The 24,359-nt window shown below is 46.5% G+C and overlaps 1 protein-coding gene across 1 annotated transcript in view; it reads left to right on the top strand.

Moving 5' to 3' along the window:
- The first annotated feature begins 726 nt into the window (after positions 1-726).
- traf4a (tnf receptor-associated factor 4a) overlaps positions 727-24,359 on the top strand; it is a 27,998-nt gene continuing 4,365 nt past the window's right edge. The window contains exons 1-2 of the mRNA XM_047035998.1: positions 727-1,258; positions 21,234-21,377. Coding sequence (XP_046891954.1) covers positions 1,116-1,258; positions 21,234-21,377 — 287 coding nt within the window. The 5' untranslated portion in view covers positions 727-1,115. The remainder of the gene's footprint in view (positions 1,259-21,233; positions 21,378-24,359) is intronic.

Raw genomic sequence — 24,359 nt, 5'->3', positions numbered from 1 at the left:
CATTGCTATTTTTCTATGTGTTTTGTAGGATCATTTGAAACGGTATTGCTTGTGCTCATTTGTAAGTATTGCAAGTATCGTATTTCTTGTTCCCAAGCCTCGCTGCTTTTGTGTGATGATGTAATGTTGTGGCAATGAGTTAGCTGAGGATTCAGTGAATGTAGAGACTCGTTTTGGTTATCAGAGAGCACTTTTCTATCCAGGTCTCAACCCAACTGTCGAAGCCTCCTCATTTGCCGATAGATATATTTGTTTTGACTGTTAAATAGTCCAGTTTATTTGTAAATCTTTGCATGTCATCTGACTTCTTTGTTTGGTTCAAACCGTTGTCGCCACTAGAGGGCGCCTGCCTCTAATTGTAGATCATGTGTCCAAGATCCATGTAGTCAATTAATCTATGGATTTAATTGTAAAAAAAAAAAAAAAGATCAGGTATAAGATGTTTAATTACGTATAAAACCCCATTACAACCATGAATATTGTTTGTCAGAGTTTGGGATTTTTCCAGAGTTTATTTGCTTACGTCCTTGATTGTTTAAAATATCCCCTTGTCGCATGAAAGCTAAATAACAGACACCTAATAAATCAAAGAAAACATATATGCAGATGTATTTGTCGTGATATTGACCCAGGGCAGAAAGAGGCATACGGAAGAGTATGGTATTTCACATTTGACTCCTCCTGCAAGCAGTAGGCGGGGTTATAGATATACCTAAACAGATGGGATGAAAGCATTGTCTGCTGCCTGTCAGTCGTGCTAGTACTGAGCAGAGGGAACCAGAACTTAAGACAAAATATCACCGTATTTGGCTAGACCTAAGAAATAGGGGATTGTCGATCATTTCTGTCGTCTGTTAATATTTGTCACAACGGTTGGACAGTCGAAGCTTCCTTTTGTTTCCATGCACTCAGTCACCCGGACGAAGAGAAGAAGCTGAATACGGTCAAAACCCTAGTCTCGCCGATCGGTAGCAGAACGAACATGAAGAGCAGAGCGTCGCGCTGAGGGCGGCCATCAACATCCGTAGTAGTGCATTATCATACCCTACATTGAAAACACGGACATTGAGTAAAGACACATTTACCTGTATCTTACACCTGCGGATCAAGCAGCAATGCCGGGGTTTGATTACAAGTTTCTGGAGAAACCGAAGAGACGCTTTCAATGTCCCTTGTGCAGTAAAGCAATGCGCGAGCCTGTTCAAGTCTCTACCTGTGGCCACCGATTTTGTGACACATGTCTGCAAGAATTTTTAAGGTAAGACGATTGTTTGTGAAAAAAACAGATAAGCGGGGTGATTAAACATGCAGGTAAACGGACTCACTGATGAATGACAGAGAGGTAAAACAGCCGGTGGAGGATGACAGAAACTGCAATACATCCATGACCAGTTTCGGTTAGACAACAATAAATAGAGTATCTGTAGGTAGGTGTGCCCTTTACCCTTGCAGGTTAATCAACAGACAGGAAACACGAAAAATGCAGTTATGGTTTCATTATCACATATTTGAACTTAGCAAAATATAAGTTTAGTTTTTCTCCTTTGACTGATACTGTTATAGACTCCCTGGTTTAATCTAATATCAAATCAAGTTCATGAACCAGTCATCATAGGCACCTTTGTTATGTTCCTCATATGTAAATCCATATAGATTTTCCATAATTAAATTCAAATTGACCCAACGGGCAAACAAACATCTCTTAGTAGGCTATGGCACAGGAACTATCTTAAACAACCGTCTTTGATCTTGAGACTTCCTGTGTAAACATTGAAGGTCTAAGAAACCAAGATTAAACCGTTAATGTTTGTTAACTGTGATGAAATTCCTAACTTGTCCTGATCTGATCGTGTAGATCTAAAAAGTTCTCATCAGTCTGGTTGTGATAATTTGAAGTTTTAGTGCCTTGATTTTCCAGACATTAGCATCACATGCAAACAATTATCTCAATGTGCAGTCCAGGGTAGCCCAAGATGCAACAACTGTGTGTGCTTGCCTTTGTGCTTGTTCCCGTATATGAATATGCCCAGGGTATGTACTTACTGTACACATGTGTGTGCATGCATGCGTGTTAACGTGTGTGTGTTTTCACCCAGGCAGAGGGGACCCACTCCCCCTGCCCTGTCTGTGTTCTTGCCCTAAGGCTGTGTGCCTGGGTTTTGGGTCAAGGGGAGGGAGGGTAACAGAGGCATTGGGACTGCCTCGGAGGGGGGAATAAAGCAATCCCTCCGTTGGAATGAGGGCTCCAGGGTGCTGAAAGGAGAGGGGACCTTTCACTTAGAGGCTGTGTTCCTCAGACAGTCATATGTGAGGCTCTTCAGCCTCCCCCATCATCACTCCAGCCCCTGGTCTGCCCTGTTAACAATTCTCCCAAGGCTTATTAGACCTTGCTTGTGGTGTAGGAGGAGGTGTAAAGAAATCACTTAGATCGTCGTACCCTTTCGCCATAACCTGGGAAGAAAATGTATTTTGTGCATCCGCTTGACAAGACGATGGGCAGCCTGTTTGTTTAGTTTAAAGATGTTTCAGTTTGTCTTCACTTTCACTCACCAGAGATGACCAGAAGTGGACTCTGCCTTCACACATAGTTGTCTTATCTTCTCCTCCACACCGATTTAGGCAATGCAGGAAAGGCTCTTCCAGTTGCTCACTGTAAACCTGTCTGAAGTTGATGGTCTGGTCCAGGCAGATAAGTGCTCCTCTGACATACAGCCAGCTTTACATTATACAGAAAGAGAGTTTTTGCTTCGTTCAACCTTTTGGTTCCATATCCAAGAAAAGTTGATATGCACTCAAAGCAAACAAGTAATATTGTAGCCTAAATGCTTAATTAATTTAAGGCCCTAGATTAGACACTGTAATGAGCTCTGGAATGGTCAAAATTGACCCGAATGTTCTGAGCTTCCAAAGGAGTCAGTACGGGCAGTCTGAGACGAGGGGCGAATGAGGAAGACAATTTCTGATTGATGACTAGGCGGGAGTGTTTTGTCCAACTTACCTCAGAGCTTCCTGTCTGGGGTTTTATTTCCAGTGAAGAGTGAATGAGCCGCTGATCCTGAACATCCCACTCATGGCTTCTTCTTCTTTGTGATACTGAGTGTTCAATGAGAGTGCTCTCTGTTGGGGAGGAAAATAATATGCTTGGGTTTCGGAGAGGTCACGTCTAAGCTACAGTAACTTGGAACCAAAAAAACTGGTTTATGAGTCAGGTGGGTTTAAAAGACCTTTTTCAAAACCAGACAATGTTAAAGGCAGCAAATCTATTTTGGAGATATAGTATGGTTAATGTTCCTCTCTTTTACATTTGACTTTGGATTGTAATGCATTTGACAATTGTCTGTGTAGGATGTTATGGTTGATATACTATTAAACACTGTCTATAGACAACTATACACCTGTGCTGTATACCGGCAGTGTATTGGCAGATTATTTGGGCCATTTGGCATAATCCCCTCCATTAATTACACCCATAAGTGGAAAGTAGTTAATTGATCAACCCAGTAATAGCCTCTTTACTAGCAAAGTTCACTGAGTGCATTTCCATTGTCTTAATTAATGAATAATGCCAACAGAGGGTGTTGACATTGAAGTCTGCCTAAATGAGCATGGATGATTCTGAGCAGTGTGTGTCAAAGCTAAAGGAGTTTAATTGAGACTTGTAGACATTGTGTAACAGTGTAGTTCCTTTACCACGACAGGTTGTGTTAGTGCCAGCCCAGACTTGCCATCCTCTTCTTCCTCTGACAGCTTCAACAGGGTCTTCAGGACCTAACTGCACTTACCACAATCTGCCTCCTGGCTCAAAATCTAACCACATTTCAGAAGTATGAATCTGCTAATGTATGTGGGTTTTTCTTATGAACTGTTTCTGTGTGCATTTTCCCAACTGTGGAACAAACAACGTTTCAGTTGACAGTTGGACTTCAGTGATTTGCAGAGTCATGCAATTGTTATGAAAAGGACCGGAGAAGCAGCCAGTCTGTTTGCATGTTAGCATGTGATGCTAATGGGCTGCGTTTCCGCATCGGGGGGGGGGGGAGGAATGTATACAACAGTAGGCCCGGAGGCTCACCCAGAGTCATGGGACACAGAGACCTACCCAGCAGCTTATCTCTCCTGCTATCTACTCTGACTCACATTCCTCAGCAAGGCAAGCTGCTTGGGCAAACCTCGGGCAATTCATTCCTGGCCTTGTCAGCAAAAAGAGAACAAAATGATTATTGAGAAGTGTGATTCAGGGCTGGAGATGACTGAAGCCATGGCTGTGCGCTCCACATGCTAGACTTCATACAGTGATCCATCCAGGCTTAGTGTCTGTGAGCCAAAGCCGTGTCACACATGCTAGTGTGTCGTCTCCGTGGGAATCCAGGGCTGTTGCCTGGTCTTGACATGGCTGTAATTGGTTGGTTCTGCTCCCTAACTTCTTCCTGGGTCTCAACACTGAGCCACTTTAACTTCTGTCTTACTCGGGTGTCTTGCAGAGCTTAGATTCTAATACGGGAATCAGCCATGGGTTGATTATTATTATTCCTCCCCGTAGGCCGGGAAATGGAGAGATATGTGTTGGAGTGTTTTGGGAGGGATGATGATTAATTTGACGTTGACACACTTTCTATGAGTTTTGCTGATGCAGGTCTGTGGAAGGCTCCCACACACAGAAAGAGGAGAACACTGAGGGCCCTCTAAACCTCCATCACAGGCATCCTCACAGCCCTCCTTCCACCTCCTCCTCTCCCTTTTTTCCACTGTTTGGAAAAGAGAGTGGTTCTTCAACGAGTCCACAAAGACCTTATTGCGAAGCGGGGATGAGTTCGGAGGAAAGAGAAAAAAAAGGGAATGATTGATGTGGTTTCCCGACGACAGAGAGATAGAGAGAGGTTGTCTCAGGAAACTGGGTTAGTGACATTTCTCTTCATTAAAGGCAGATGAATAGACTTTGTCCTCTGTGTGTTTAATTGATTATGGGATGCAGAATGGAGGCTTTTTGACTGGTCAGCTAGCGAGTGTCTCTTTAAGGAGTGAATGAGATCCGGTAGTACTGGTGCCCAGTGCTGTGTGTCAGCCAGGCACACTCTGGCAGCTGGGCCTTTGTGCGTGTGTGTGTGCGTGTGTGTGTGTGCGTGTACGTGTAGGTCCTCAGTGCCAAGGGTTGTAGATGAATAGCTGTCTGTACATCCGCTCTCCCATCCCCTTGGTTCCACACAGAGCCCTCACAGTCCCCAACAGGTGTCCTGAGGCATTCATGCTGCACCTGATCCTGGGAGGAGGAAGAAAACCAGGAAGGATGTTTCCCCCTCCATCCTTTCCCCCCCCCATGACTGACTTCAAGGAACGTCAGGAGGGTGTGTGCGTGTGGGAGGGCGGAGGGGGGGGGGGGGGGGGGGGGGTGCAGGTCAGTCAGCGTAGTGAAAGCCCCAGGCCCCTGGCCTTCGCCTTGGGTGGTGGAGGGCCTCACAGACTTGGGCTACGAGGCTAAAGTGAACTACTGGGACAGAGCTGGAAACAGCCTAGAATCACTGAGGCGGAAACGGAGAGGAGAGGCAATTTAGAGAGACGGTTACAACAAAAAGGAACTGAGGCCCTGTTGAATTTGCTCAGAACCAGTCCTACTAATAATACCTATAGTGTTTCTCCAAGTACCATATTAACAGCATATATCTTTGTGTATAGGCCTGGATTTTCAACCCCAAAGAGCCTTAGTAGACAACACTGATAATTGTGTTCCAGGTGAACATTGACCTTTCCTCACACGTGCGCAGACTTTGAACCAGGCCCCATTGTGTGTCAGTTCACTGCTCCCTGAGCTCTGTCGTCAGCCGTTAAACCTGACCTGCCAAAACACAGCACCTGGCCAAGTACAAATAACCCTCTTCAAACAGAACTACAGGTGCAGAATGACAACTGTGTCCAGCTTATCCGTCTATTCAACGGACAGAGTGGCTTTTATGACATCTAGAGGGGATATTAAAGACCCTTGTCTATACACTGGGACACTTTTTAGATCTTCACATCGTTAAATTGTTTTTCCAAAAGATAAACAGCTTTTTTTTTTATGCAACAAACTGCAGTTGAATACACAGAGTTGTTTTTTTGACAGCCTACCAGAAACTAGACAACCTCTATGGAATTTCTATTGCCTCGATAACAGGTTTCTGTTTTGTCCATCAAACACAGTTTACAATGGTGTATTTGAGCCTTGTCAGCATTTCTGTAAGTACCTGTGTGCATATGTGGGTTCAGGGTTGGCGTGTCTAAACCTTCCGGAGATTATAAATGTTTAGGTTTCACAAGACATGATAAATGTGCTGAAACCAGAGAAGACACACATCAGTTCAACTTATATTGCACACTTATTCATGTTCAGGATGAAGACAATCTCTTGTTTGTTAAGCAATCCCCCAAAAGAACCCACATCCTACAGACGGGGGGGAGGATGAGAGCCAGGTCTGCAGGATGATGTCATTGCAAGGGCCCCTCAGGAGGAAGCTAAGGGCCTCCAGAGGTCCAGCTGTGTGAGATGACATCTCTGAGAGAAAGTCTTCTGACAGTTTTAGACAGCTGCAGAGCTCCCACATTAGGATGGGTCAGCCATGTAGAAATATTGTGAAGCTGTGCGTGTGTGTGTGTGTGTGTGTGTGTGTGTGTGTGTGAGATTTGAGCATGGTTCATTAAGTCTTAAGTGTTCCGGATAAAGAATGATCCGAATATCTTGAGCTTTAAGGTATTTGTGCTAATTGCAAGCATTTCAAGACGATGTGCGTGAAAGTGCCTACATACTGTGGTGAAATTCACACTTCTTAAAAAAGCAGAGCACTTAAAATTCCTCGCTAGATTTTCTCCCCCATTGAAAAGTCTAGCCTCGTCTAATGCCCAGGTCACATTCCAGCGCTGATGCCCTCTCCCTCTCCATATCAGTTCAGAACGCCATTGTATCTGTCGCACAAAAGGAGAGTTTGCAAACAAAAAGTGCACGAAGCAGCCTAGACCATGTTTGAGACATGTCCCGGCTTGTCCACGACTATAGGAGGTCCTATTGAACCGGGTCTCCCAGCCTGACGAGCCAAACAAGAGCAGGGGAAGCATTCCAGCTCTGCAGTGGAGCACCTTGCCATTCACATGGGCAGCAGGCGAGGGCCGGGCTGCCTAAGCCTAACCCTATCGCTGGAGCCCTGCCAGTTGGCCCAAAGCCTCCTGCATGGCTGGCCAGTGCGTACATGCACATGGGTATGCATGTTATGTGGAAGAACTTCAGATAACACCGTGTTCAAGTCCTCTCGGCCTAGTCTGTTGCCTCAACAACAGGTATAATCTGCAGCCACCCCTCCATAGCAGACTCTGTGTCTTCATTCAGTAAGAATATATTATTATATAGCTAATCGCATGTCTTCCTGGTGTCTGACTCACTCCTTAACTGCCATTAGCGGGACAGTCATCATCTCCGAGGCCGGACATTTTACGGTTGCGCGTTTAATTGAGTGTTAACAAACAATGTAGGGTTGAGGAAGGAGATTTAAGGATTGTGAGAAGCGAGGGAAGCTGCCAGAGAGGGTGTGGAGGGTGGGGCAGATTACAGTAACGGCTGATTCAAGGTCCTGGTGCGGACATGGTGGGTATAGAGGGCCAGGGTACGCACTGAGCTCAGCTGTTTGAGACCGTCGCTCTCCTCAGCTCGCCCGCATCTGTGCCCTGCTCCCTGTCGTGCCAATCGACTTCCCCCAATCTGTCTCTGCACAGGTCACTGCACTGAGCACAAACATGCTTCGTGCATGCACACACACACGCATGCACACACACACGTATGCACACACACGCATGCACACACATATGTTCAGGCTCCCACAGATATTAATCATGTGAATTATTCACATTCCCAAATATTCATGCTCATTCATTTTAATACGGTTTCTCTTATCTAAAGATGGAATAACATAAATATTCCATGGTTTAGAGACGTGCATGGGGTTAATGGCGGGCAGGGTGGGCCACTAAGTGACCAGTGCCTCGTTACTGGGCCGTGGAGCAGGCATGTGAGGAATCTGTGTCTGGGTATTGAATAGAGAGCAGCTGGGCCGAGATGGACAGAGTGGGAGAGGGAAAGCAGGAAGTCAGAGATTGTGTGTGTGTGTGTGTGTGTGTGTGTGTGTTGAGGGTGGAGGGGGAGGGGGTGTCTTGGTCCAGTGAGGCACCTGTCCCAATGAAAGGCTTCTCTATGGATGAGAACAGGTGTTAGCAGAGCAGTTAAGCTCCTCGCTAAAAGTATACACACATACTGCAAATTAAAGTCATTTATTGTTGCGGGGGCCCCCGTCAATGGTAAGATCATTGGCTATTCACTCCGGGTCCTTCCGCTTCACCAAGCTGCTCCGTTTAGAAAAGGACCGGGGGGGGGGGGGCCTCCTTCCTGGCCTCTCCAACCCTCCTCTGCCCCTGGCCTCTAATGCCATCAGGCAGGGTTGTGGTGGTTCAGGCCTTTAACCAACAGCCCAACGACTCTCACCTCCACCGGTTGCACCGTGTGTGTGTGTGTGTGGCATCCTTGCATCTCCCTGGCAGATCAGTTTCAAATGTCCACTGGCCACAAAGCCCCCCCCCCCCCCCCCCCCACACACACACACACACACACACACACACACACACACACACACACACACACACACCTCCTCCTCCCCCTGCACAGACGGTGTATTGATCTGGTGAAAGAGCCAAGTGGAGGAAGTGACACGGCCAAGTGGAGGAAGTGACACGGTTCATGTGTGACCAGCTGCATCGTTCGCTGGGCTCCTTCAGGAGGGGAGAACATTCCAGCAGCACGCCCTGTCCTTTTCACCTTACCATTCATTTCCTATTTCATCCCCTCTCAGTTTGACTTAGACTTATACATATGAATTATACTCTAGCGATTGTTATTCTTTTACTAGATTACTTATGGTGTGGTGATTCGACACTGCCCATCATGGCCAGGATTGTCCTGACCTGAATAAGAGATTTTATATTTCAATGAGCCCATCCTGGTGGTAAAAAAAGTACCTTTCATCAGGACCCTTTTAAATCCACTGATTATCAAGGTTAACCTGATGAAGTGTGACCAGCGACAGACCCAGAGAGACACAGACTGTCCTCGGACTGCAAAGCCCAAGTGGACCTCAGAGGCGTGTATTTGTTGTCAATCCACACGGCTAGCTGTTCTCTTGGTTTCTCCCTCGTCGCTCTCTTTTCTCCTGCTCGTTGTAAACGCCTGTCACATTCATTTCAGTGTCCGTCCGGGCTTCAAAATGCCTGCAACAGGAGGCCTGCTGACCAGGCGTGAGGACACAAAGGAGACCGGATGACGTCAGCGCCTTGCCTGACTTTACAAAGAAAAAGCATCCTCTAACGGAGGAGGTTTAGCTGCGGCTGAGCGCTGGGGGGGGCCAGACGCCTGCGTGCATGGCTGGATGGGGAGGGGGACAAGGAGCAGGGAAGCAGGGAGGAGGAGAACAGGATTGGATTTCCTCATTGGATTTCTTTTCACTTCTCTCTGAAATGCACATGGGCCCCAGACGCGTTGATAAGGAGAACGGGAGCCACAGCATGTCTGGAAACAAGCTCCAGACCTTATCGAGTGTGTGTGTGTGTGTGTGCCAGTGGCTAGACTACAAACCCTTGTCTGTTAACTGCCCTGTATCTTTCACACAAAGAACCACACCTTACCATTACTGTGTTGAAGGGTGGAACGTGGGCTGGAGGGATGTGAAGATCATGGCACACTGATCAGAGTAGACCTGAGCAGCAGTGTAGTGAGCAGCAGGCAAACATAAAGGTTCCAGATTATTTACAGTTATAACTTCTTTTGGGTGAATCTTGGGGTGGAAATCATTGAATGGGGAATCTGTGTGAGGAAGCGATGTAGAAAACAAAAGAAAAAGATTACTTCACACAAACTAACATAGGAAGAAAGTGCCATTAACTAACTGAATATGGGTGAATTTATCGGATACCTGAAGGATATATAGGATTAAACAAGCAACAAGGTGCCAAACTCCTATAAATATAATCACCATATATAGTTTCACTTGGCACTTACTTTCATTTACGCACATATGCACCATGCATCCCCGTGTTCCCAAAACCATGTTCTCTACGTACATCTACAAGAAAAGAAAATGCAGTCTTAACCGGTGCATGAGTGGGATACTTGGTGATTGAGAGAGGAAGTAGGTGTGCACTGGGGTGTGAGAGGAGTGAGTCAGGTGGCTGAGCGGGTAGAGCATCGGGCTAGTAATCTGAAGGTTGCCAGTTCAATTCCCGGTCGGTGCACATGACGTTGTGTCCTTGGGCAAGGCACTTCTTGGGCAAGGCACATCTACTTGCCTCGGGGAGAATGTCCCTGTACATACTGTAAGTCGCTCTGGATAAGAGCGTCTGCTAAATGTAAAATGTAAATGTAGGAGTGAAGGAGTGGGTACCGCACATTGTACCAGTTACCATGGACACAAAAGGCCGGGCCTCTCCAAATTAGTTTCCGTCGGTAAGGTACTCAGCTTAGCCACACTGCAACACATCAGCTTACTGACAAATCAGGAGGGAAGAACTTCTCTCCTGTCATATCAAATGAAATGCAGGTGAGGCATAAATAGTAGATTACGTAATGCTGTTTTGTGCATTACATAATGTCACCGAGGATAGTTCTAGATGAAGGCAACCTTTTTGAAAGCCTTTTGATGGCAAGTCGTGTCGATGAAGCAATCTTAAGTTTTTGCTAAAAAGGCGAGGCGGAAAGTTTGGCCAGTTTTCAGGCAGAGAGGAAGCCGGTGAGTCACGGAGGACGCGTGGTCGTGCACGCGCTCCCTGCCTTCCACTAACGACAGTGACTCATGTGGAGGCAGGTCACACTGTTAGGGATCGGAGAATCTGCAGGGAATCAAATCATTAACTTCACCTCTTAGTGTCCTCTCAGTTCATCACGCCCCTACATGTTCTTCACAGCTCACTGTGTGCAAGATGAAGGGAGCAGATAAACAAGCAGTTTGACTTGCTCGCTAACCGCATCAACCTGACTCATGCCTTGTAAGCTATTTGCTAGCATTAGCATTGTCCCCGTCTTCGTGTCTTGTCTGTAAGATTGAGACATCTTGCTCAAACAGCTCTCTAATTAATAGACAATGCAGCGCATGGGGTGTGATTGTTTTTTTCCACAGATGTTCCCATCGGGAATGAGTGAAATGAAGCCTCCCAAACAACTGCACACATGAAAATAGCATGCACACACTCTGTATCACATGCACGCCAGTGGCGAAAATCTGCTATCAACTTTGGGGGGGACAATTATATGACTTTTTCTCAAGAGCAATTCCTGAGGGGGACACCAAAATTACTGCTTTAACACAACACATTAAAAAAAAAAGCGCCATTGTGTCCATAATCAGCAAAGCGCTTTCATTGCGTATTAGTAATATTATTGAAATTACATAGTTATGTTTACAGGGAACAAATCATGTATTTCCCAGGATGTGGGGGTTATGTCTCCCCTGTCCCCCCCGGGATATCCGCCTATGATGCACTCACTTCCAGCCAGTCAGCTCTGCGCTCCAGGGGCAGGCAGGACTCTCTATGGGCCTCACTGTAGTTAAATCATCAAGGTAGGGCAGCCACACTGCAGTATATTAGCTGTATATCCAAGGTTAAAAGAAAAAAAGACTCTTCTACTCTTTTTAATTCAATAGAACGTTTAAGGTTTGCCGCTTCTCCATTCAGAAGTACCCAGGCAGACTATTGTGTAGCCGGAGAACTGTTGAAGGGGCATGAGTGAAAACGTTTCTAGTGCCCATTGTTGTACCCGGAGCTGACGCAAATACAACCCCACAATAGGCCCTCGTAGACGCGTGAAAGCTTTTGATGGTGATCACGAGTATTCAACATGAAGCCGAAGGCCTGCCGTAGTGAATCAGTCTGTAAAAGCCGAATCACTCAGTAAAAAACATGGCCCTGCCCAACATGGCCGGGTGTGTAGAATGGAAAGCCGACTAAGAATAGCTGATGGCACAGTTTGTAATTTCTCAGCCATGTGCCTTTAGTCAGACTGGAAGCATTATAACTTGTGTGTTTTTCCCTTCCAGACATGATGTGTGGTTGTCAGACGAAGCAAGACGTTAACTAGGACCTGCATGGTTGTGTTAAAGATGTTGACTCTCAGAATTACATAAGGCTGATAGGGTTGCCCTTTAAATCCCTCAAGGCTGGCTTGGTTAACATCAGCAACCTGCCAGCACATAGCACTGTCTGTAAAGGAGGAACAGATGAAGGCTAATCAAAATAGCAGTTGTCCATGAGACGTTATTGGTTGCTGGGATTATCTGGCCAGCCCACCTGCTGCCCTGGAGAGAGGGGAGAGGGAGCGTGGTGCTGGCAAGGTAATCCGTCTTTAGTCACTCGCTCTCTGGATTAGCAATGCTAATGTGGGCCTGGGAGCCTGGCTGCTTGGCATTGTTGTCCACATAATTCTTGACCGCTTCTGTTGTGAGTTGCCTTGCTTTTAAATGACCAGACCCACCACCAGAGAAGTGCGTTAGATTGTGGAAGAAGGATACGTGAATTTTGGCATTTCACCCTAGTTCTTCTTCCTGTTTCTGTGGAAAACACTTGCTTATGATTCATGGCATCCCTGCCAGTTAACCTTAGGAATGAGAGTCACTGTGATGAGTATCAGAGATGTGTGATGAGTGTAGCCCTATCCCATGGGGGATGCTCATCCAAACAGCTGAGCACATCTCTTCCTGTGCGTCAGCAAGATCAAAAATAATGGACTCGCTAAAGAGTGTACTGAACCAACAGAAAGAGTAAATGACTGTAAAATGTGGTCTGTGGTGTCAGTTCACAGGTAAATCAGGACAGGGATCCATGACACATTTTACTTTGGTTTGTGGCTAAATGATCTCGCTCACGTGTTTCATAGGTACTGTAGATCCTTCCAGAAAACCCCAGTGCAAAGACTGGACTAAGTGGCTGGTGATTGATGCTCTGCTGTGATTTCCAGATCTTGTTCTTCAAAGAGAAGCTCCTCTTTTGGCTTCTGGGGAGAGTCGTACGTAGGGATTTTAAAACTCGCACAAAAAAATGGGAGCCAAGAGGAAGATTATGTTCAGGGAATATGTGTGGATGGAGTCGAATCCTTGGCCTGGGGCATATTTATCACTCTCCCTCTCCCCTGTGTGTTATCAATGGGCTTGGTTTATAGCTGTTGACTTAAGGCTTGGTTGAGATTGTATTTCACCAAACACTCATCATGTCATCAAGTAAGGAATGCGCTGCTTTTCTGGGCTCTTTTGCGAGGTGAAGATGTCTTGGTGAAATGCATCTCGTCAGTGGTTACCTCACTTTTGATGACTTGCGACGGCGTAACTAAGCAACTCAACTCTAAAAATAACGATATCGAATCATATATTTGTTCTTTAAGTCTTTCCTAGCTACTGTAGTCTCTCCAAAACCTAGAGCAGCACTTGAACTTTTCAGTGTGCAAGAAGCTGATTGTTCCGGCAGCAGACACTTTAAGCACTAAGGCTTTATCCTCCAGGCAGGGAATTGTATTCATATGTTTCTCTCGGCTCAGGATTAAAATGATCAACCTACACTCATCCATCCGTCAGATATTCTGTCACCGAGTACCTGAGATTAGCCAAGAGCTGGTTAGAGGCTTTCACATACCTCCAGTAAGACTTGAGATTCAGGAGACAACTTTTCTTTTTGAGACTGTGGCGTGCCTGTTAAAGGACAGCAGCAGTGGTTCAAGGAGGGACATGACTGTCTCTCTCGTGCTTTTGGTCGTTTTTTTAATGTTGTCCTGAGCGGTCAACATTGTGGCACTCTCCAGCCCTCTCTGCTCCATGGTGGGGTTCTCCAGGATTAGTGCAGCAGCACTGTATCTCTTCAGAGACAGACGCCAGGGCAGACCCCCTCCCCTTCATTCCCCCTAAAAGCTAAGCTAAAATTAGATCCACCATCTGTAATTAAAACAGCTTTAATTTATGTGTGGGGTAAATGCATTTAGTGCAGACCCTAATTTGAGGCAACTGAAGATCACACATGCTCCCCCCCCCCCCCTCATGTCCAGTGCTTCAGTTAGCCTCCGTGTGTGTGTGTGTGGCAGGGCAGGGTAGTAAAGCAGAGAGGGGGGTGATTTACACATCCAATACCTTGACATCAGCTTTTAGCACCGCAGCGGAGACTGCATGTGTGTCGTCGTAAACCTCCGGATTTTCACCAACCCTGAGTTGGAACCCAAACCCCTTTCCAGATGAAACGGAACCCTATCATCCATTTCATGCCCTCCCCGAGCCCTCATGGGTTCCTCATGAGTTCATGTCAAGTGCTCCGAGGAGCGACGAAGGCTCGGGGGGCTTTTCGTTAGCCCGTCGTCGTTGCTTCTTCTCTGCTGCCGTGGGTGTGAGAGCGGTTGCAGCAGTCATGCATGCAGAGCTCAGCTCCGTGCAGGATTGATGGCCCCGTTCTCTCCACCTCCCCCCTCCCCACCCTAGGTCCAGATCAGCAGGAGTTAATGAAATTGAATTGATTTTTCCTGTACCTCCCAGCATACAGGGTTTAATCCCAGGGATGAAATCGGCTGGACAAATGATCCGAGCATGCATTGCATTTCAATCCATTTGTTTATTTGAGATCCTCTCAAGGCTTGTATGTACAGTGATGCGATGCAGTCTGTGAAAGGATAATAGGATTACTCCACATCCACGTCGTCTTCCACGGGATAGATATTCCTTCAACTCAGTGAAGCAAGTGCATAAACCTGCCTGCTAAACTGTAGATCACCATTCAAGGTCAGGGCGTACAAGGAAGCCATGAAATGACTCGGGGAGCACCAGTTCTCAGTCATTTGTATCCAGTTGACCATTTTAAGAGTACAACAAGGGGCCTTTCATATTTTGTGCAGGGTATGCAGTTTGTGGAGGATTCGCAGTTCCTCCTCCTGACGAAGCATGCTTGCCCAGGCGTTGATGAAGGGAGACATGCCAGAGGGATTGTGGGGAAGAGCAAGCTGCCCCCCCCCCCCCCCCCCCCCCCCCCTCCTCACACACTTAAGGATGGATTATGACGTCTCAGAGGCTTGGACCAAATCTGCAGATGGTCTTCCCCTCTCCTCTCTGCTCCACATCTCCCTCTGTGTTCAGTATTTCAGCAGGTGGCTCGACTGTTTGGGGAGACGTTGTTTGTTATGAGGGCAGAGAACAGACTTAACTGGAATCAGAGAAGTGCCAGTGGCTTTTTGATGAGTCATCGTCTGTACGCCGTCTACCTTATATCACTTTTTGTGGTGCAGCCGTGGACCAAGGCCTATTTGTTCTGTATTGTTATAGAAACTGCCTTTGGCACAGAGAAACATGCTGTACTACCGAATCCTCAAAGTCAAAGCACCGGCTAGATATCAGCAGACAGGCGTTTGGTGTTTGTATTTATTCTAACTTCCCGTCAGGTTTCCGCAGATAAATGACAGTTCACTGTAGCGTCCATGAGAGCTGATGGTAATGCATCCCTCATGCCCTGAGAACATATACTTTAACGCTTTATTACTCTTTAATAATGGCCAGTGTCAGTGCTGAGAAACAAAGTTGACATTTGGAAAATGAATTGATATTTTGCTAACCTTTTGATCGTGGCAAGACTGTGTGAATTAGCTCACAGATGGCTTGTGCACACAAATGTCAACGCAGCGAGAGCTGGGAGAACTGCAAAGGAGTGAATGTAATTATGTAGTCATGAACTACTGTCGTGAAACATGACTTGTAGTCTCCATACTAGCAATTTCTTATCATCACATATTGCTCAGTATACAGATGCCATTTCTAGAATATATGATAGATTATTATTGTAAATTACACTTTGGGTTTAGAGCAATTGCGATTTGAATCCTGTTTCTATTGCATATGCTGTTAAAAATAGTGCATTACCCAATGAGGTTTTATGTCAGTCAAACATTTCATTATGGGATCGAGATTTAGTTTGAGGATAGGCAGAGCAGAGCGCTAGGAGGAAGCAGCCAGATATCCGCCCACACACTTGCAGTCCTCACAGTGGTGGTGCTTCTTGTGCTTGCTTCATTTCTACCCGTTTCGGGCACAGGAAAAAAAGACTTCGACTGCTTTCATGGCCGGCTGACAATCATCATGGCTGCCTGACAGTCAGGCATATTTTCCCGCTCTCCTGTTGATGCCTGTGACCTTCAGATAGTCACCCGTGGTCGTGTCACATTAGGCTGTCAGTAGTCACTGGCAAGTCCTGTTGATGGTGGTCGGATAGGATTTTACAGGTGGCATTTAGTGGAACATGGCCAGGAGGCATGACATAGTCACACACAACAACACTGTTTCAGGACCAACACATATTTAACCCTATTCTACTCAGTTCAGACATTAGAATGATATTTTCATTCACAAAAAGAAACTTACTCCCTAATGCACACGCAATCCATTTTTAAGGGGGGGTGGTGGGGGATTATTTCAGGGACCTTGCCTTAAGATTATGACAAGGCATATCATTTGAAAAGCCACACGGCTTTCTACACGACATAATCTTCCTTAACCGTGCACAACTAATCTTGTGTTGGATCTGACACGAGGCGTTGCCATGGCCCCATTCACATTAGACAGGAGATCCCTGACACTCTACCAGGGAAGAGGACTGCCTGGACCTCCCTGGGTGTCAGTGTGATAGTCGGAGAAAGTAGAGGAAGAAGTTAGCTAACCCCTCTTTAGACAAATGAGAGGCCTGAGGTGAGAAGCTTTTGTTCGAGGTGCAACTCGAAGCAACTGCCCGTCCAGGGGACGCCTGTGTGGCAGCTCAGGGGTGCTTCCTCACCCGCTGGCCACCTCCGGTCTCCTGTCGCCGGCTCTGCCCTGAAGACCTTTTCCACTGGAGTGGAGATGGAGAGTACTTAGGTCTGCTCTAATCTCCTTTGCCTGAAGAGAAAAGAAAAAAGTCATTTAGTCAAGTGTGATGGTGACTCTCTTTTCTTTGACAGGAGTGCCAGGATTTAAGAGGGTTTTAGCACTAAGCACCAACATAAGTACATCATTTATAACACCCCCCCTCCCCCAGTATGTTGGATACACATTGTTAAAATGGACATTCAGTTGTATTTGAAGCTTTGTCACTGTAGAAGCTGACATTATCTAATGTTATAAAATGTGTACAGTAGACAGAGGCATTTTATGGTAATAGTCTGTCGATTTTACAGTTAAAATTATATAATCGTTACTGTCAGAAATGAGAGGTTTTACAATTACACAGAGATTTCAACAAACACACACACACACGCGCGCCCACACACACACTGACAAAAAAACATGTCGGATTTACGGGATTACGGAAACCCCTGCTGTGATGAAACGAGATTCGTTTTTTCCTCTAAACATCCTGGGAATGAAAGGCATGGCATGCGGATCAGCTGGAAGACAGGAAGGCAGGCAGGCTGAACGCAGGGGACTGATGACATTTAAAGGTTCTGTTTGTGTATAGGAGTTAATCCACTTCTTTACTTGAAAAGAAAGGGGATTTTGCATGAGGATGAACATAAAACCTTGTGGTAAGCTCCTGGAGAAGATAGGCAAGGCCACCAGACTACCCAGCCTTGGTTTCTGATGGTATCTCAGAGGTTGAGAAAATTCCTCCTCTCACCGGAATGGCTGAAGTCTTGTTTGGAGTGTTAATGTGTCACAGACACTCATCATGGTCCTCTCATGCTAACATGCTGATTTAGCTTTCATACTCCACAGTCCTTCCCTTAACAAAGGAGAACACTGAGGGCCTGGATGGAGGTCTTAGTCATGAAAACAAAAGTATTTGTTCTGCGGCTTGAGTTTGACGAAGCAGTTCTTCAAAACGCTACACACACTCAACATGCAACACACACTCAACACAGCCCCAACCTGGCGGGGGGGGGGTTTGGCTTCACCGTCTGCCTGTCAGGGGGTCGTGGGGGAGGGGGGGGGTGACGGAGCATTGTTGTGACGGCTGTCCTCATCGTTATCGCCGGGTGAATGGATGGTTATTAAATCAATTTAATCTACTCTTGGCCTATAAGAAGATTTGAGGGAAAGAGATGGGGCAATTACAGGGTAGATGGGATAGGCTTGGAGGTATGAGAAAGTCCTCTAACTAGTGCTTATGGGACCTGCGTGGATGGACCCCCTGTCACACGCTCACTCTGACAATGTGATGGTAGCCTCTGTCTCCTGTGTGACAGCTGGGGGGGGGGATTTGAACATGTAATTAGCTGTGGGCCATTCTCCTCCGGTCTTCTGCTGTTTCTGGTCCGCGGGCCTGGATCTCACGCTGGCCCCCTGACAGCTGTCTAGCCTGCTCACATGGCAGGGAGAGACAGAGGAAGCCATTGAAATTTTAATGGAGCGATTTAATTAAACAGTTTGGTTAGTTAGCTTGACTGTAGCCTTGTCCAGGCACTAGCAATGGGAATTACCAGCCTCTCTCCTCATGGATAATCACAGACTGGGCCGAAAGCTTCATTGCCCCTCTCCTTACGTTTATAAGCGCACATTTTTTCTCAAGTGAAACTGTTCTGAGGCTGTGTGTCAATGCTGGCGCTGTTTCAGAGTCAAGTGGCTGGGGTAAAAGATCCATCATCAAGGCTGTACTGCACTACTGGAGATCTCTCTTTTCAGCCTCACGACGACTGTTATTAACCTCTCACAATCGCACAGAGCTTTACAGAACAATTCAAAGTGGGCCCAAGTCAAGGGTATTTGTTGAACAACAATTTGTGCGAGTTGACTTTTAACTACAAGGGTGCCTTCGAGTATTAATCAAAAGACTCAAAAGTGTGGAGAGTTTCCGGAAAGAATTGTATGGAAGCTTTTAAAATGATAGTGCCCCCACTTCTCTGTGCTAATGTGCTGTCACAAAATAGCAATGAGCTCTCCTAGCCAACAGGCAGGGCAGTCAGGTAGGTTTGTCCACAGTGAGGTGAGCACAGGAGTGTGCGCCTGCAGCTCTTGGTGTGCGACCAGGGAAGGAATCTTCCTGACAGACTGTAACGGGGCGCTTTTCGCTTGTCGACCTCATTGTGTGTCTGAGAGGAGGTGGATCCGGGGTGGGACACAACACAGGCCACTCAGGTGAGCCTTTCTGGATCCTCTCCGTGCAAACGTGTGAGAAAGAGAGAGGCAGAGAGAGAGAGAGAGGGGGAGGGGGGGGGGGGGGGAAAGAGGGAGAGAGTGAGAAAGGGAGAGAGGGAGGGAGTTCAATCCATTGTCACTAGCCCCACCGCACCATACCCATGTCTTGTAACCAGTCCTGATTCTCATCATCATCATAGAATACATGCTTGTGTAACGATGGCAACCGTTCTGCTGACCAGGCTCTTTCTCTCTCCGCTTTATCGATTTGATTTTTAGTCCCCTTCCTTTTTCGTTTCTTTGACCAGCCTATTGTCGCTATTAATTGCTCCCCAGCTCCATGCTGACACAGTGACCTTAATGGTCTGGCATTGCTGCCGTCTCGTCATGCATTAACCCCTGGCCCCGTCCCCACCAGTTCTCCCTGCAGCAGATTTCTCAACAGGAGGGTGGGGGGATGGGATGCAGGGACCTCTTGGGTCGCAGTCACATGGCCCTGAGGGTCGCCCGGGGCTACTGTCAGGTGACAGTGCACAACCAGATTAAAGCACTATTGAACCTCGTCTGGTCAATAGGGATATTGTTGGGCCTCCCTAAGCACTGACCGCTGGCCTCTCTCGCTCTCTCTCTCTCTCGCTCTCTTGCTCTCTCGCTCTCTCTCTCTCCCTCCATCCCTCCCTCTTTTCCCCCGCCAGCCACTTTGTTTTCCATTAGCCTGTTTCAGTGCTCTGGGGAGGGAAGAGGGAGGGTCGGCAGTAGCCCGTTCATTAAGAGTTGGCAGAGTTTGCTGTCCACTGCAGGACAGATACAGCTTCAGGGCTTCGGCCCCCGAAACGCGTCACCGCTATTTTAGTGTCCAGCTCTGGTCAGCTCTGGAGAATACAGGATTTCTCTGCTCTTGTTCTCTTCAATGAGGCCATTGTTACAATGAGAGACCACGTCCTTCAGAATGATCATATGAAACGTGTGTGTCTATGTAGGTTGCTTCCCATGTCGATGGCCCTGGCCTTGGCCTTGGACCCAGACCAGACCAGTACAGTGTCTGTGTGTTTTGGTGGAGGGGGGGGGGGGTCATCATGATCACAGCAGACACCTCATTAATACATGTGTCGGGTTGAGCCACTCATGGCCTTTTAAATGACCTGTTTGTGTTTCTGGCTGGCTGCTGCTCAGCGCTGAGTCGTAGACCTGACAGCGCACGCTCCCCTGTTGTCTGCCTCCTCCAGTCAGCTCCATTATTTACCAGTGTGAATATTTAATGAGGACATCAGGGCCCGTGACGGGCTGTGTTGCTAGGGGGCCTCCCCTAACGACCCGTACCACCCAGCTCATCTGGCAGCCTCAGACCACGGCCATGGAGGCCCTCCTTTCTGTGTGGCTGTGGGGGTAAATAAAGATCCCAGATCTTAATAAGGGCTTTAGTGATGAGTTTATGAGTGTGAAGACTGGGCTTAGGGTTCTGCCGTCTGGCTCTGCAGACAGAGGGGACCTGGAACCCCCCCCCACCTCCACCTCACTCCCTCCACCTCCAGACACCCAGGCTGTCATCTGGCCTTCAAGAAAGGCCTCCGCCAAAATGAACTCACAAGGCGTGAGAGGGAGAGAGAGAAAGGGAGAAAGAGAAGGGCTCAAAAAGGAGAGGGAAGAGAAAGTGGGTCCTTAATGTATTATAGATAGAGAGATCAGGCTCCAACTTGCTCTTTTCCTCTCCGGTAATAAAACTCTGAATTTGTGGAAATAAATCCTTCGAGGATGGAAGATGAAAGGGCAGCTACATAAAAGCCACTGGTTTAGAGAAAGTCATCTGGTTTTATTGTGCTGCGCTGTTGGGCCAGGGTAGTGTGAGCTGGGCTTGGGGCTGGTGTGTGTGTCTGTGTGTGTGTGTCTGTTTGTGTGTGTGGGACCAGTGTGGGATGAGTCACAGAGTGGCTCTGATGTAGAACATGTTTGAAGATGGCAGGAGAGGCAAGGGCAATGCAGACCTCTACTAAGCACAGCAGTGACCGTCAGTTCAGTTATGCAGACAGATCGTCAAAATAAAGTTAATGTGTATATATATATATATTGATGTGCAGTTCTGTTATTAACGTCGGTTTCCTCTCTTGTGTCTTACAGTGAAGGGGTCTTCAAATGCCCAGAGGACCAACTGCCCTTAGACTATGCCAAGGTACAGTACCGTCAAAACTACACTCATACCAACCCAGATGTTCTACTTACAGGAGCTATCAAAACTACACTCATACATAACATTTACATTTAGTCAATAAGCTGACGCTCTTATCCAGAGCGACTTACAGTAAGTACAGGGACATTCCCCCCCCCCCCCCCCGAGGCAAGTAGGTTGAAGTGCCTTGCCCAAGGACACAACGTCATTTGGTGTGGGCGGGAATCGAACTGCGGACCCTCAGATTACTAGCCCGATTCCCTAACCGCTCAGCCATCTGACTCATACCAACCCAGTTGTTCTACTTACAGTAGCTATCAAAACCCTACTATATAAATACTAGCTTGCGTTGTTTATTAATGTCAATCTCATCTGTCAAACTCGCTCTGGCAGTTGGTCATACCCTTTTAAAAAGGTATGTCTGAGTCAGAGGATAAGGCCTCCTGGCCAACTGTCCACATATATGCTCACTGGGGTTCTGAACGTGGCTGTTGTTGTAATGGGTTGGGTTGTCCCATCGTGTCCTGGTCAAGGGAGTTACTGGATGCCAGGGCCACATTTAGCTGCAGATCTGAAAAGCACGTGCGTCACCACGGCACCCCTAGCCTCTGGCCTTCCATGAGAGCGACTGAGCAAGCCAGCCAGAGAGGGAGAGAGAGAGAAAGGGGAGATCGAGAGACAGAGTTCAGATAGTTGGCTTTCCCAGTGGAAGTTCATTAATTGCCTTAACGAAGGACCACAGGCCATTCATCTGCCCTGGAATGTCATAGTTGATGGAGATCCAGTTTTGGATGTGGATAGAAAAGTCAGGACAGGGTTCACAGTGACAGCACTGTAGCATAGGGGATTTACTGTTTAATGTGGAATACAGGTTTAAGTTAACAGAATGTGGATAATGGTGAAAAGGAATTTCCTTTGTGTCCCAAAGTCAAAGGTTGTCTTCTACAGTATTTTAAATGTTGTCGCTGTGGAAGAAAGCAGGACATGAGATTTTTCTGACAGAAAAAGGGAAAAATAATCTGGTAAAACACTCGGAACAGAAGCTTTCCTAAATCTCTTCCCTACTCCAGAGTAAAAATACTGCACCCAAATCTCTTTAATTGTACTCTTGGCTTATTTTGTTTATTTTTTATTTTTAAGAACTTAATCAGTTAGTATTAGGGGAAAAAGATGGTGGGTGATTCGATCCAAAATGGAAGATAAATAAAAAATAAATAAAAAAAGATATAATTTTTTCCCTTCTACTATATATATATATACATACAGCTCAGGATTTTTTGGGGCCACTGCAAATTTTAACCTTCTGTTCTTCACTCAAAATTGTCCTTTTTTAAAAATGAAAGAAAAAGGTGGTGGTTTCTCCATTTCTTCCAGAGCTGTATATATTATTCAGATTTCCCTGTAAGAAAGGTATTCAAACGGCGATAACTAATAACCTAGCTACAGTGTGTAGTTTCACTGGCTACAGTAGATTTGAAAGTGTACCAAGGTCCCCTGTCTTTGTGTGGAAAAAACTACTCTGTGGTGATAACATACAAGGGTCCATTATGCTTGTTTGAGAGGCTGTTCTCCAGTGAGTGGAGCTAGCGAGGGGGGTGGGTCAGTGAGGTACGGCTGGTTAGCCCTTCCCGCCCTGCTGTGATAGGAGCCCTGGGGAGGGACGAAACACAGAGAGGACGTGCACAAACACACCTGTCAGATGATGTTATTTAACCAGGCCCCTTCACTGCCTCCCAGTCGCCTGGGAATTACCCCCTGCTAGTGTGCAGATCTCTGGGCTTCACTCGTTACACTCCAGCCTCCACCTCCAATCAACTGGCTCAGCTCAAACCATGTTCGCCTGTCACCTCTTTCATAAGATGGATTTCCACCCATGTCTGCTGGGACTGGGAGAGAGGAGCGAGACTGCTGTAGTTAGAAGGATGCACTGTGGACTTGGCTGCAGCTGAGTTTGGCCAAACACAGACAGAGCAAAACCCAACTTTGAGCTCCAAAGAGCTTACTCCCTTGATCCGCCAGAGACTGTTATTAAAAGGTCATTATTACGGTCCCCTGCCGACTTCAAGTCTGGAACAATGAGTGTTACAGTTTACTTAGTCCTTTTTTTTTCAGCTTCTTGTCTTAGCACATGATTACAGTTGGAAATTGATTCAGTGCCCTTCCGATATGTGAATGGATCACTTTGTGCGGCACTGTTGGTAGCTTGGTAGCTTCATTCTTTGTTGAAGTTCCTCTTCTAGTCAAGGCTTTGCTCATAGAAGCTTGATAGATGTGATTCATAATTAATTATCATCCCCAGTTAAAATTGCAAAGGTCTGTTTTATTCATTTTGACATGTCTGCTTAAGATACCAATTAAGTACAATTAAGTACAAAGTTTAGCTTGAAAGCTCAAGAGTAGACTCTTGTCTAATGTAATATTTACTATACTGGCATTTACCTTTGGCTTGTCGTAAGGATCTTTCATTTGGTTTACAAAATATACTATGTCCTGTCTGTTGTTAAACACATTATTGTTTTGGTGTACACGACTTTCAAACTGAGAAAAGGGCTGGTGTCTACAGTTTAGGTGGGGGGGGGCTGGTATTTTGATGAAATTACTTTTCTTGTTTGTTCAGTGCTCTCATGTGACACAGGCAGCCGGTTCACAATGGGGGTCTGAGATCCACGCTGAGCTGCCTTGCATGTGTTGACTTACTGTATGTGTGTGTGAGTGAGTGTGTATAAATCTGTAAATCCAGAAGATACAGTTCTGTAGGGAGAGGATTTGCCTTGATTGGATCGGAAAACACCTTGTCCCACTTGATCAGGGAAAGTGGGAATTGAAATGTCTGCACCTCTTCCACTGGTCACTGTAACCTCCTCCCTATTCAATTTATTTTATATGAGATTCATTAAAAAGTTATTTCCTTATTTTATGAGCACGACACTGGTAAAAACGCTCTTCCATGACCATCCATTATAGCATTATGATATAATACTGTAGTTCAGCCTGTGGTTTGGGCACTGCTGTCACCATAGTTACCACCACCACCACCACCAGCAGCCCCTGAGGTCCTTGATCTTCCTGCATGCACA

This window comes from Hypomesus transpacificus, chromosome 15, assembly GCF_021917145.1.
Source record: "Hypomesus transpacificus isolate Combined female chromosome 15, fHypTra1, whole genome shotgun sequence".
NCBI lineage: Eukaryota > Metazoa > Chordata > Actinopteri > Osmeriformes > Osmeridae > Hypomesus > Hypomesus transpacificus.
Note: the sequence above shows the minus strand (reverse complement) of the source record. Positions and strands in the feature narration are given on the sequence as shown.